The sequence below is a fragment of the Sebastes fasciatus genome, chromosome 3, assembly GCF_043250625.1.
Source record: "Sebastes fasciatus isolate fSebFas1 chromosome 3, fSebFas1.pri, whole genome shotgun sequence".
Classification (NCBI taxonomy): domain Eukaryota; kingdom Metazoa; phylum Chordata; class Actinopteri; order Perciformes; family Sebastidae; genus Sebastes; species Sebastes fasciatus.
In genome coordinates, this window is record NC_133797.1 from 12,045,906 (window position 1) to 12,059,725 (window position 13,820).

Below are 13,820 nucleotides of genomic sequence, written 5' to 3' on the forward strand. Positions count from 1 at the left end.
AAACTGGCATGGCCATTTTCAAAGGGGTCCCTTGACTTCTGACCTCAAGCTATGTGAATGAAAATGGGTTCTATGGGTACCCACGAGTCTCCCCTTTACAGACATGCCCATTTTATGATAATCACATGCAGTTTGGGGCAAGTCATAGTCAAGTCAGCACACTGACACACTGACAGCTGTTGTTGCAGTACCTGTGAGGGTTTCTGGACAATATTTGTCATTGTTTTGTGTTGTTAATTGATTTCCAATAATAAATATATACATACATTTGCATAAAGCAAGCATATTTGCCCACTCCCATGATGATATTAGTATTAGATTCTTGCCAAATCTCCCTTTAAGGTACTTTTTGAACAGATTAAAAATTAGCGATTAATATGTGATTAATCACAATGAAATATTTTAATCGATTGACAGCACTAATATATTTGTGACCCACTTTGATTGACGTTCGTGTTGAACTTCTCCCGTGTGCCAAGCGTGTAGGAGAACTACGGTGGCCGATACGAAAACAGGAATGGCCCTCTCTAGAGCCAGTATTTGGTTTGTCCGTTCTGGGCTACTGTAGAAACATGGCAGCCAGCAACATGAAGAGGACTCGCTCCCTATGTAGATACAAACGGCTCATTCTAAATGAACAAAAACAACAATTCTTATTTTCAGGTGATTATACACTAAAGAAAACACACTTATTAATATTATATTCCATTTCTGCCAATAGATCCCATGTTTGTCACACACTGTTCCTTTAAGTATGAACTATTGTGCTTGGGGCTGAGTGACACAGACAAGCTGGGGAATAAACGGACTAGTGTATTATTGGTTTTGATGTTTTCACAGAATTTTTTTTTTTTACAATAAGACAAAAAAAAAAGAACAATGCAGCCTTATCCTTTAAAGTGTATTCATCTCAGCCTTCCAAAGTGACTTTTTATTCCTCCTTGAATCACCCAAATATCTCCAAATGTCAAAAGTTGCACTTCAGGCTTCACCTGGAATATCAGAGCAAAAGATGTTCCTGTGATATTTACTGTATTCAAATGAACACGTTTATAAATGTCCCCTGTTTACAAATGAATGAACAACATATTAAAGATATCCCTCACAAGCTCAGTGTAGTTTTCTTTTATAAATCCCCAGGATTACAGTAAGAAGCTTTGGAGAAAACAGCTTTTATTTACTTTGCACCTTCTTCAGTAGAGCCTAAGTTATAAGTTTCTCACACTTTGTCTCACACATTGAAACATTAATGTACTATTGAATATGAAATGTTTTAATTGATATCCTTGTCCTTTTTTGTCTTGTAGCTGTTTTTGTTTTATTTTTTACCTTTTGGTAGATGTTGTGTTTTATTTAATACGTAACTACTGTCTTATTGTAACACGTATTAGTTGTATGTCCCTGTAGGGCACTCCTGCCCTTGGTGAGTTTTTACGGTGTAAATAAAGGTTTCAATCAATCAATACATAACATTTTCAAGCATCTAGTAATCTAATACTGTAAAACAAAATACAGAAAATGAGTAAAAGAATATAATATTGTCTCTTTAAATTGTTTTGTTGAAAGTGTTGGTGCAAGTAATGGTGGTTTATTTTGATAGTGAAGCAAATATATGTTGGAAAAAGAGAATAACATTTTGAAATTCTACAAATATGGTGTGATGCACCACAGTTCCACACCCACGATGACTTCACCTTTTCACAATGTTGCTCAACCTTCATTCCGGACACACAGCATTTGTATGGTTGTCATTCTCAGTTTGTCTCAAACATCCGGAGAAGCAGGTCCAGGCTCTCACACACCCTCCTTGCCTCTCCATAATAAGCAGCATTGTATCTGTCCTCAAAAAGAGTGTTGCAGACAAAAAGAAACAAGCTCAGAGTAAGAAGAGATACTACACGCTAGCAGAATCTGAAAGATTTTTTGTTTGTCTGATTTTGTTGACTTTTCTGATTCTGTAGTTCAAAATCTAAGAGCAGCAACTTGACAGCGATTTAAAAAAAAGAGACAAGCAGTCTGAATGGCTGCTAGTCTGTTCTTTAGGTTCAGAAAAGGGACGTCTATCATAGTACTAAGTTAATCTTATCCTTCCTTTGCCCTGTATATTTATTACACGGCATTGTTGAATACTCGATTCTGATTGGTTAATCACGGCGTTCAACGGTCTGCTATTTCTCTATAGCAGACCGTTGCTATGTGTAGTAGACCGTTGCTATGGACGGAATTCTGATGTCGGACTCTGGTCGACCGTCTATGTGTCAAATTATTAATTTATTAAAGATTGTTTATTTTATTTTATTTTTTTGGCTTTTCAATGCCTTTATTGATAAAGAGAGAGATAGTAATGAGAGAGGGAGTGAGGGAGGGGTTGATATACAGCAAAGGGCCAAAGGTTGGATCCGAACTCTGAGCCGCTGCGTTAAGGACTCAGCCTTGGTACATGGGACGCCCACTCTACCAGGTGAGTTATAGCGGCGCCTCAAATTGTTGATTTATTAAGTAAGTAGCCGTGTAATAAGCGGGATAATGTACAGCTAGCAGGTCATTATTCGGCATCGCCCTGTCAGGGATTCTTTCACAACAATGACCCGCTAGCTGTACATTATCCTTTACATATAGACTGTCAAAAAAGTCAAAAGAAGGCATTTGCATTGAATGCAAACTAAAAGTGTATGTAAATGAAAGTGTATGTAAACTTGGTGTTGAGGTGAAACAACTACAGCAAACCTCACTTAAAGGGACTGTTTGTAAGAATCAGAAATGCTTGTTAACAGTGACACCTGTGGCCGTTAATTCAACGAAAGTCAGCGTCGGGTTCGCGTTTGTGCTCGCTCTAAATAGACATGGACGAGCATCGCTCAAAACAGTGAGGCGACATGTCAGCTAAAACCACAATATCACTCTATATTTCACGAGCTTGGCAGTAAGACGAAGGTCTCTCCATGAACATGATTTAGATCTGATCCTAGTGTTGCAGGATGAGAAACTTTATCGTCTCCGACTGCGCTAGGAGGGAGACACCAGCATCCGGTCGGAGACAATAACGTTTCTCGCTGCGGAGCCCCGTCACTTCACAAGACATGGAAAACCTCTGTTGGTCTGGAGGAGCTGCAGCATTTATTTCTGCACAAACATCCATTGTACATTTACTAGATATTCTCAGAGCTACGAAGTCTTCCGCAGTGTGTAGTATGCGCGCATGCACGTCTAGAGGTGGAGCGAGAACGCGCGCGGTGTGAGTGAAGGCAGGCAGGCAGCGGAGCAGAGTGCCCTGGAGACCAAAGCTACGGTCTCCCCCGCGTACTACGACCGCCGCCAACACTGTTTAACAGATGGGCTTCACTAAATATAACTTTGAGGTTTTGGTGCTTCCGTGTAGTTTGTGTTGGAGTCTGATGGTACGTGTCCACAGGGAGTCTAAACAGCGTAGCCCCCGCGAGCGTGCATGGGACACTGACCCGGTAGATTTATACCTGTAAAAAGTTACAAACAGTCCCTTTAATGTTGATGTGTGTGTGTGTGTGTGTGTGGGGGGCTTGGTTTTCATATGTGTGCCAGTTAAAAAGTGGCTTAGGCTTGTCACATATGGAACAAATGTTAAGTTGAGGTCAAAATCTGAAACTTTATTTGACTCCTTAGACATGATTATAAGTTGAATCATCAGTCCTGATTATAGGTCTTGATTGAGCAACAGCGTTCATAGGAACTCAATGGCATTTGATTAATTGAACAGGTGGACAGGTTGAACAAGATCTGCCACCTCACTCACCCGCACGTGTTTAACATTTTTCCATTTCTCTTTCCTTTTATTCTCAGTAAGTCACCTGTACCAGCCTGCATTGTCGGATTTGTGTACGGTGGCCAAGAGAGCTCAACACATGCAGCTCAAAAGAAAACAAATGCAAATGAAGAAAATATCCGCATTTAGAAAAGAAACGCTGTGAATAAATAAAACGCAATTGCAAATTACTGTCAAAAACACATTCACCAATTTGACAACGCAGGCACACGCAAATAAATGTCACAAGCTGAACACAACAGAGGGCTGACTATGTTATTGATGATTGATTTTAGTTTGAACATTCTGATTCAGCATGAAAGTTCATTCTTGACCTTAGAAACACTTGTTTTAAACAAAACTCACTCAAAACCAACAACGGTTCCTATGATATCTTACCAAAAGTTTACTCCTAATTTTTCGTGCGAATGTCTACACATGACGCACGCAAACAATTTCCGCTCCAGTCTTTTCAAAATTAATTTCCGTGGGCACCCCGATAGCTCAGTTGGTAGAGCGGGTGCTCATATAACAAGGCTGAGTCCTAACCGCGGCGGCCCGGGTTTCAAATCTGACCTGCGACTATTTCCGCATGTCGCCATCTGTCTCTGTCCTCATTTCTAGACTGTCCACTCTCCTACCAATAAAGGCTTGAAATGCCAAAAAAATAATCTAAAAAAAAATTCAGTTTTCATAGGAAACAACTTGGAAACTACTTAGTTAGGTTTAGGAAAAGATTGTGGAAGTGGAGTTACTCAAGTACGGAACTTACATGACCAACGTCTCTCGGGATACAAACACCGGTCTCCTGGGCGAAAGTCATCCACCCCATCCTCCTCCCTACGCTGCGTTTGTCGCTCTTTCCTGGTTCACGATTACGCAAATTACATACAAATTGATTTTGTGGGATATATACAAATTATAGTGCATTACTTTTCGTAGGTATAGCTACCAGCGGGGTACGAGAACAACCTGAGTGCATTGGTGTCCCTCACATAGATTTGGCTGTGACCTTGCTACACACACACACACACACACACACACACACACGCACGCACACACACACACACACACTGAGGCAGTGATGGGAGAGGATGGGAGTGCAGTTTTGATACAAATTCACAACAGTGGCCCGTTTGCATTAGCTGTCTACAGGCGTGTTGGAGAAGTTACATGCAAATAAATTGCTCATAAAAGATACCATTGAATATAGGGGACTATTTGTGTGTTTGTTGAAACAGTGAGATTAAAGAATCATTTACGTAAAGCTGCCCTACAGAAGAATGGGACTTTTGGTCACATGAGAGCAGGGAGCTGCTGCCTAGTTTCACTTTTGAATATTATAAAGTCAAAATAAAATACCAACAAACCAGTTTGCTTGCATACATACGTCATGGAGAAAGAGTTTTGGCCATTCATTGCTTGGCGATTCAGGTTTTAATCCGGACCCAAGTCCCTCCCACATTTTAACCACCCAACCCTGCTCTGTTCAACATCTTCACTTTGCTTCATTCAGAGATCAGAACTGAATTTTGGATTACAAATATTACTCCGGTTGCTTTTTTGCTGTATTTTCTGTTGCTTAGAAGCTTTTTCCTGCTCCTTTAGCAGATATCATGGAAAAGGGTCAGGACCCAGCACCGCCGTACCCCGGTCTCCCTATGGACAACAACGTGGGAGTCTACCAAGCTCAGCCTGGCATCCAAGCTCAGCCTGGCTTCCAAGCTCAGCCTGGCTTCCAACCTCTGCCTGTCATGCAACCTCTGCCTGTCATGCAACCTCTGCCTGTCATGCAACCTCTGCCTGTCATGCAACCTCTGCCTAGCTACCAGCCCAGTAAGAGATCAGGGACCCTCATCTGAGTCATTTTACCTGCATATTTTACTGTAATGTAGCTCTTATATTCTTGAGTTAATTGTGTCATTTTAGTCCATGTGGTAATCGGAGCCTCTTGGCAGCTTGTTTATCACTCTGTTCTTTAGCTAAACGTTACTCAAACTTAATGTCTCTTTCTCATAGGCTATCAAGCTCAAAGTGTTACTTACCAGTACAGCCTACAACAACCTCAGTTCGTCCAACCCGGTGAGTGTCTATTTCCAACAGTTTCTAACAAGTTAAAATAACTTTGAATAGAATAAAGCAAAACCTCTGAGAGCTTTGAGTTCAGTGACGGGTTGGTGAGGAGGTGTGGACTGTCAGTGGGTGATACAGGGTGTTGGGTGTGTCCTTCACAGTGAGCCAGGTGGTAGTGGTTCAGAACCTGCTGGAGGCTTTTCCCGGACAGATGGTGTGTCCTCAATGCCGAAGCACTATTGTCACTAAAGTCAAGTACAAAGCTGGTCTGTGCACCTGGACGATCTGTGGCATTCTAACACTCTTTGGGTGAGTAGAGAACCCAACACACACACAGTCACGCCCATATTAACATCATACAGGGATTTAGTGGAATCAATTAATCTTTCCTCATTAACATAAAATAGTTTTACTAATTTCGAGTTAATTTAACTTATAATATTAATTTATATTTTCAGACAACTTCAGAATTTATAAATGAGTTCACTTGAGTGTTTTTTTTTTTTTTTTACTTTAATGAAAAACTGAATTAATGTACTGCTGAGAGTTTGCTCAACTCATTAGATTAAGTTTGTGAAGAAACATATTAGCATATTACCAAGCTTCCCTGCATGCATTGTTTGAGAGTTAAAACCCTCCAGTGACCCCTCTTTTTTGTAGTTTGAAAAAAACATAAATGATGAAACTTGCTGTGTGTCTTAAATGCATGTTAAGATAAGTCATAGTTGTTTCTTATCATGATAATAAAAACAAAGCGAACCACAAAGAAGGTTAGTATGGAGTCCAGTCCCCAGTGCACTCATGATGTAATGGTATCACTGGAAGCAGCAGTGACCACAACAGCAGGAGACACATGTAAATTCTTCATGTTGATTCAAATTAACATCTTAAAGAGATAGTTTAGGTGTTTTGAAGTGGGGTTGTATGAGGTACTTATCTATAGTCAGTGTATTACCTACAGTAGACGGCGGTCGGCACGCCTCCAGTTTGGAGAAGCTGACAGGAGTTATCGCAAGGGAGCAAAGCGATGTACAGCTGTGGACGGCACAGCGGCAAAACATAATTTAGCCACTTAAAAGAAAGGCCCACCTAAAAATATTAATATCAGTTTAAGTGTCCGCTATATTTAGAACAGGGGTGCCCACACTTTTTCAGCATGCGAGCTACTTATAAAATGACCAAGTCAAAATGATCTACCTACTATAAAAATGCAAAACATATATTTATTTATAAATATATTGAGTATTCTTTATATGTACAATATATGTTGGTGTACCTTGCATAACTGCATGAACCCATATTGTACAATATAACTGTACATTTGTTGTCATTACCTTACTCTGATGACTTGCATTGAATGGAATCAGCCAGGGATGCATAGTCCGGACAGTAGCTGCTGATAGCCAGCCTCAAGCACACTTCCAAATGATCATCAGTCAAGGTGGAACTGTATTTGGACTTAATAATCTTCATGTGGGAAAAGGCTGACTCGCATAAATAAGTGGAGCCGAATAATGCAGTCAAGGAGGTAGCACATTTCCTCATGTTGAGGTACTTTTCCTCTGTGAGTAAGTTCCAGAACTGTCCATGAGCCCTGGACTTAAGCTGAATGTCAGCTTGTAGTGTCAAAATCTCATCCTCCACTCCAGATGAGTTCAGGTGAAACAGTGTTGCAATTTTTGATGCGAGTGAATCAACCTCAGCATCTTCCCGAAAAGGGTAGCACATGAATGTAGCGACTGGCTCCAGTAAAACAAAGTCTTGAAAGCGTCTGTCAAACTCTGACAGACAGTTCTCAATCTGCTCTGTGTAGCGTGCACTGTCAAGTTGCACACACGCCTTGCCTTGCGTCTCCAGCTCTGATGCGAGGTTCTGGAAGTTTGCCAAATCATGGCGCTGCATCTTTGAGGACAGATGTTGCATTTTCCGTTTGAAAGCATTAACTGAGCTGATCATATTGATTACGATTTTGTCTTTTCCTTGCAGCTCTACATTCAGGTCATTTAACATGTTGGTCAGATCGGTTAAAAATGCTAAGTCTAGCAGCCACTGATCGTCATTTAGTTGGTTGTATTCTGCATGTTTAGCTACACGGAAAAACTCCTTAATCTCCGGACAGAGCTCTCGAAATCTTTGCAGGAATTTCCCTCTACTAAGCCATCTCACGTCAGTGTGTAGCAACAACTCAGAGTGGTCGAAGTCAGCCTTCTCCAGATGCGCACGGAATAGCCGTCTTTGAAGAGATCTGGCACGAATAGAACAGGCGATCTTCATTGCCACATCCATTATCTCTTTCATGTTGAGCATTTTTGCGCATAACGCTTATATATTATGCAGTGGTAATTGAGGAAGTCTGGGAAAGCATCGTCCTCCCTGCACTTGGCAATAAATCCATTTGAGCGGCCAACCATCGCGGGCGCTCCGTCCGTGGTGATGGACACCAATTTCCACACTGGGAGCTGGGTTTTCTCGATAAAGTTTTTGAAAGACTGAAAAATATCCTCTCCTCGCGTGTGTTCTTTCATGGGCAGTACTGTTAACAGCTCCTCTTTTGCAGTCATATCGGGAAACACCATCCGAATAAAAATGCACAACTGGGCTGTGTCACTCACGTCTGTAGACTCGTCCAATTGCAGTGAGAAACACTCGCAGTCCACGATATCCTTCCAAAGTTGCTGGGTCAAATCCTCGGCCACGGCTTCACTGCGCCGTGTAACTGTACTTCTTGATAGCTGGAGAGCTTTGATTGAAGATAATATTTCTGGTTTGTTTTTAAAATCTCGGAACAACGAGTCAGCTGCTGCAACGAATGCCTCTTTTACCATCTCTCCGTCTTGGAAGGACTTCTTGTTCTTAACGATGAAGTGACTCACCCGGAATGATGCTTCGGTGGCAGCCTTCGCTTTTGTGGTCAGCTGTGAGAAAAATGACTGCTGTCCGGACAACTGGGATTTTAGTTCCTTCACCTTTCTCTTTCTCAGCTCGCTTTTCGGAGGGAAGTCAGTGTTGTAGTTTTTGTGAACAGTCCGAAAATGCCGCTCCACATTTCCCTTCTTCGGAATAGCAATGGTAGACTGGCAGATGAGGCAAACGCACTTCGAATATGACATTGTGAAAAAAAAGTCCTCCTCCCAGTCCGTATGGAAGTGGTAGGTTTTTGGCTTCTTACTTGGTCCAGCTCCCCCACTCATTTTTATACCCTTTCTTAAGTTTAGAAGAAATAAATTGGAGGCTAACTAGGCAACTCGGTAGCTTGCTAGAGTTTTAGCGCACTTGGCGCGCTTGTTTGCGCATGCGTGGTGACCCATGTGTCAGAAAAGATCAGATGTCAGACTGGCTGCCCTGTATGTCAATCAAGTGACAAATTTCATAGTGAGGATGGATGATAGGCTGACGTTCATTTATTTAAAAAAAAAAAAAAAAAAAAAAAAATTTTAATTTTTTTTTTTAATGCCATGCGATCTACCCACACTACCTTCGCGATCGACCGGTAGATCGCGATCGACGTATTGGGCACCCCTGATTTAGAATATAGCGGACAGCTATACAATCTACGTCTCCGATAGGGAACTGAAGCCGTTATCTATGCTCTCGCCAAATCAACCATGGTGAGACCAAATTCACCAAAGTAGCACAAACAAACTAACCGAAGCTTAGATGGATACAACGGCTTCAGTTTCCCCTCGGAAAGGACTGTCTGACGGCAGGGTAAACCGGCGAAAATATTCTAAATATAGCGTACACTTAAACTGATAAAGATTTTTTTTAGGTGAGTCTTTCTTTTAGGAGGCTAAAATATGTTTTGCTGCCGGCCCCGTCCACAGCAGTACAGTGCTTTGTTTCCGTGCTGTAAATCCTGTCTGCTTCTCCAAACTGGAGGCGTGCCGACCGCCATCTACTGTAGGTAATACACTGACTATGGATAAGTACCTCATACAACCCCACTTCAAAACACCCTACTATCCCTTTATGTATGTTGCATTTGTGTTCTCAAGTTCAGTAAATTTAACTCAGTAGGTTTTACATTTTCAAAACTCACAAGGCGATTTTGAACCAATCATTCATATACATCATTGTATTATTATCAGTAATAGTCATTTTTCTATTATTATTACTGTTGTTATTACTGATATTTCTATTATCATTCTATTATAGCCATGATGATTATTGTTATTAGTCATATTTGTATTACTATTTATTGCTGTTGTGCTATTATTGTGGTTGCTGTGCATCCAGAGCCTGGTTCTGCCTGAGGTTTCTACCCGTTAAAGGGGAGTTTTTTTATTGCTAATGTCGCACCTGGTGCATGTTCATGGGGGATCTCTTTTTGGGTCTCTAAATTATAGAGTATATACTATAATAGTACTAGTACTATATGAAAAGCGTCTTGAGATAACTTCTGTTATGATTTGACGCTGTATAAAAATAAATTGAATTGAATTAAATCCGTAAGTTCAGGTAACTCACATATTACTACTAAGGCAGCAGGGGGGCTTTTTAGGCAGCTTAAAATTAATGGTTATATTATTTTGACTTTATTTTGATACTCCACACCAGGTGTTGGCCTTGCGCCCTCATCCCCTTCTGCGTGGATGATTGCAAGGATGTGGAGCATTGCTGCCCCAACTGTGAACGGGTCCTGCACGTCTATAAACGCACGTGAACCAAGCACTGCAGTATCAACTCAGCTGAAGTCATAACAAAAGGTAGTGAAGACAACCGTGACTAAAGAAACATTCAGGACAGGACCCAAACCTCTTTATGCAAACACATCAGGCGTCATCATGAACCCTGTGCTCACTTGTGTAAAACGTGGGTTGTACCTGCATTACTCTGCACTGTACTAGAAGACTCCATACGAGCTGTGAATTCTTCTTCTCTTTATCTGTTGATTTAAAATGTGCAATCGTGTTGTAAAAATGTTAAATGTGAAAAATCAAATTATCATAATCATATTTTTTCTTGGCTTGACCTGCGTGATATTGTCTCAGTATAATATACGTTATGTTACATTTAATCTGTCCGTGGATTCTTTTATAAAGTGTTTTTTTTTTTAAAGGCTGCAAATAAATTCAACTTATTTGGCTTTTCATTTGCATCTAAACTTATTATATTGATTTAATTTTTATTGCATTTTGGATTTTTTTATTTAAATTTAAATTTCAGTTCTTTTATATGGTGACAAAAAATGATTTGTTTTTATTGAAGACTAAATATTTCAACATGAACAAATTCACTCAATTTGTGGAAAAATCTTTGTTTAAAAGTTTTCAATATTGCAACATGATGAGACTTGAACATATTTTCACGGAACACTAATATTAAAAAATAATAGGATTAACTATTAATAATAGTTAAATAGGCTGACTACCATCATCTTAAGTTAGATTTATTGATTAAACTCCTTCTGTTAACCGTTGAAAGCCTTTTATGGCAACAATAACCAACTCACTATTTGTACCATAAAATGATTCAAATGAATAAATCACCAATTGATCACCATTGAAAAGTAACTCTCCTTCTTTTTTTCTTGTCTTTATGACTGAAAGTTGCCATTAAGCAATTACATGTTTTATGTAATATATGTTGAGATCAAGAGGTAACTCTTAGCAGACAGCATGAGCAAACCATGAAGGAAATTTTTTTTATATATATATTATCTCTGTAATGTTATCAGAATATGATTTACAGTGCTAAAACAGATCCCTGTCAATATGGATGGTATTTATCAAACATAACCATAACATCCAAGCCAATAATGTCTTAATGCAACTCCTAAAAAACACTTTTGGTCCTTTAAAATCATGTGAAAATTGGACTAAATCTTGCAGTGCCGGCACTCACACAATTCCTCTGATGAAGCAGTAACTCTGCGAAACGTCAGGAACCACTCGACGGCACAGGACACCTTTCACTCTTTTTTAGTCTTTTAAGTACACCATTGTGTTTTATTGTTGTTTTTTATCTTGGGTTTTAATTGAAAAGATTTTAACCTATTAAAGCTAAATACCTTTTTACACGTCAGAATTTGACGTGTAATATGTTCACATTGAGTCGTCCTCAGGGACGTCATCATCCATGCAAAAAATTTAGTTAGAAGGTGAGTTACTTTTAGAGTTATACAAAATTCTCTTGAGATGATAAAGCATTAGTATGCTGGTCCAGGCCGTTCTCATTCCCAGGGTGTCAAATACCAACGCTTTGTCACGCCCCTCGGTATGTGATACTGATGCACAAGGCACCCTTTAGCTTCTGTATGAGACACACCTTTAACTACAATGTAAACCCATTAGAAAATTCCATGATAACCTTTCAGCATATTGTAATTCAAGTGTTCTGAGAGATAACTAGACTTCTGCACCTCCTCATGACTCTGTTCTCAGGCTTTAGAAAGGGTTAGGGTCAGATCAGTTCTTACTGCTTGTTTTCCTCCAGTAAGTGAAATCTTACAGATGCCGTTAGGAGCACCGGAGGACACCGGAGGACACCGGAGGACACCGGAGGACACCGGAGGACACCGGAGGACAACGGAGGACACCGGAGGACACCGGAGGACAACGGAGGACACAGAGGCACATGATTTTTTTCAGGTTACGTGTTTCATGTATTACTGTCACGATATAGCGACCGTTTTATAAAAATAACTTTTTTTAATCATATTTGCTCCAATCTCGCCTACTTGCGACAAAGTTGGAATGAGAATGATTTGGCTGGCCCCTGCATATGTGTGTTTAATAACAGATATGCTGGCAAAGAAGGATTTAAAATTGAATGGCAATGAATTAATGACGGCAGCATGTGGTGGAGAGGCCAAATCATCAGTTCAAACAGTGCGATTCACTCCTGGAAGGAAGGGGATGCAGGCGATGAATGCAGGCGTTATTACAGAGTAGGCCTTTTTCACAGCTCACATTTTGACATGTCGTAGTTGGAAGTATTATTCATAACATTAATGATGGCTGCATTCCAAGCATTGTGCATGCTGGCTCGCAGGCGGGGCTTACTGGAATACTTAATTGGAGCAGAGCTATTATTAATATGTGCTTTTCCTGCAATGACAATTCAAATGTCTGCTGTGAAAAAGCTCACTCATCACTCACTCATCTTCAACCGCTTATCCGGGGTCGGGTCGCAGGGGCAACAGCTCCAGCAGGGCACCCCAAACTTCCCTTTCCCGGGCCACATTAACCAGCTCTGACTGGGGGATCCCGAGGCGTTCCCAGGCCAGAGTGGAGATATAAAGTGGGTTCAAATCTGACCTGCGGCTATTTCCGCATGTCGCCCCCTGTCTCTGTCCTCATTTCTAGACTGTCCACTCTCCTGTCAATAAAGGCTTGAAATGCCAAAAAAAAAAAATCTTTAAAAAAATTCCGTTTTCATAGGAAACAACTTGGTTAGGTTTAGGAAACAAAACTACTTAGTTAGGTTTAGGAAAAGATTGTGGAAGTGGAGTTACTCAAGTACGGAACTTACATGACCAACGTCTCTCGGGATACAAACACCGGTCTCCTGGGCGAAAGTCTGGTGTTTTTTTACCCACTCATCCACCCCATCCTCCTCCCTACGCTGCGTTTGTCGCTCTTTCCTGGTTCACGATTACGCAAATTACATACAAGTTGATTTTGTGGGATATATACAAATTATAGTGCATTACTTTTCGTAGGTATAGCTACCAGCGGGGTATGAGAACAACCTGAGTGCATTGGTGTCCCTCACATAGATTTGGCTGTGACCTTACTTTTGATAATTAGAAAGTCAAAATAAAATACCAACAAACCAGTTTGCTTGCATACATACGTCATGGAGAAAGAGTTTTGGCCATTCATTGCTTAACAATGAATTGCTCTTCAACTTGATTAGCAAGTGTTCACACACAAAGAGAGAAGAGATGCAAAAATAGATAGTGGCGATTCAGGTTTTAATCCAGACCCAAGTCCCTCCCACATTTTAACCACCCAACCCTGCTCTG

General features: G+C 40.5%; 1 protein-coding gene across 2 annotated transcripts; it reads left to right on the top strand.

Annotated features, from left to right (window-relative positions):
• The first annotated feature begins 1,382 nt into the window (after window positions 1-1,382).
• LOC141764060 (lipopolysaccharide-induced tumor necrosis factor-alpha factor homolog) lies at window positions 1,383-11,353 on the top strand. 2 transcript variants are annotated; one of them, XM_074628979.1, is made up of 5 exons: window positions 1,383-2,461; window positions 5,387-5,614; window positions 5,798-5,860; window positions 6,013-6,160; window positions 10,409-11,353. In XM_074628979.1, exons 1-5 carry the CDS (start codon window positions 2,215-2,217, stop codon window positions 10,512-10,514), a joined length of 792 nt encoding a protein of 263 aa, XP_074485080.1. In that variant the 5' UTR covers window positions 1,383-2,214; the 3' UTR covers window positions 10,515-11,353. The 2 variants fall into 2 exon arrangements, with proteins under 2 accessions (XP_074485080.1, XP_074485081.1); XM_074628980.1 differs by lacking the exon at window positions 1,383-2,461 and having other exon boundaries at window positions 5,281-5,614.
• Window positions 11,354-13,820: the final 2,467 nt, after the last annotated feature.

Bases quoted from the DNA above. Each gene is read 5' to 3' on its own strand.
- LOC141764060 (XM_074628979.1), top strand. From the start codon at position 2,215: ATGGACGGAATTCTGATGTCGGACTCTGGTCGACCGTCTATGTGTCAA. The intron at 2,462-5,386 runs GTGAGTTATAGC...CTGCTCCTTTAG, and splicing joins TGGGACGCCCACTCTACCAG to CAGATATCATGGAAAAGGGT. The intron at 5,615-5,797 runs GTAAGAGATCAG...TCTTTCTCATAG, and splicing joins TCTGCCTAGCTACCAGCCCA to GCTATCAAGCTCAAAGTGTT.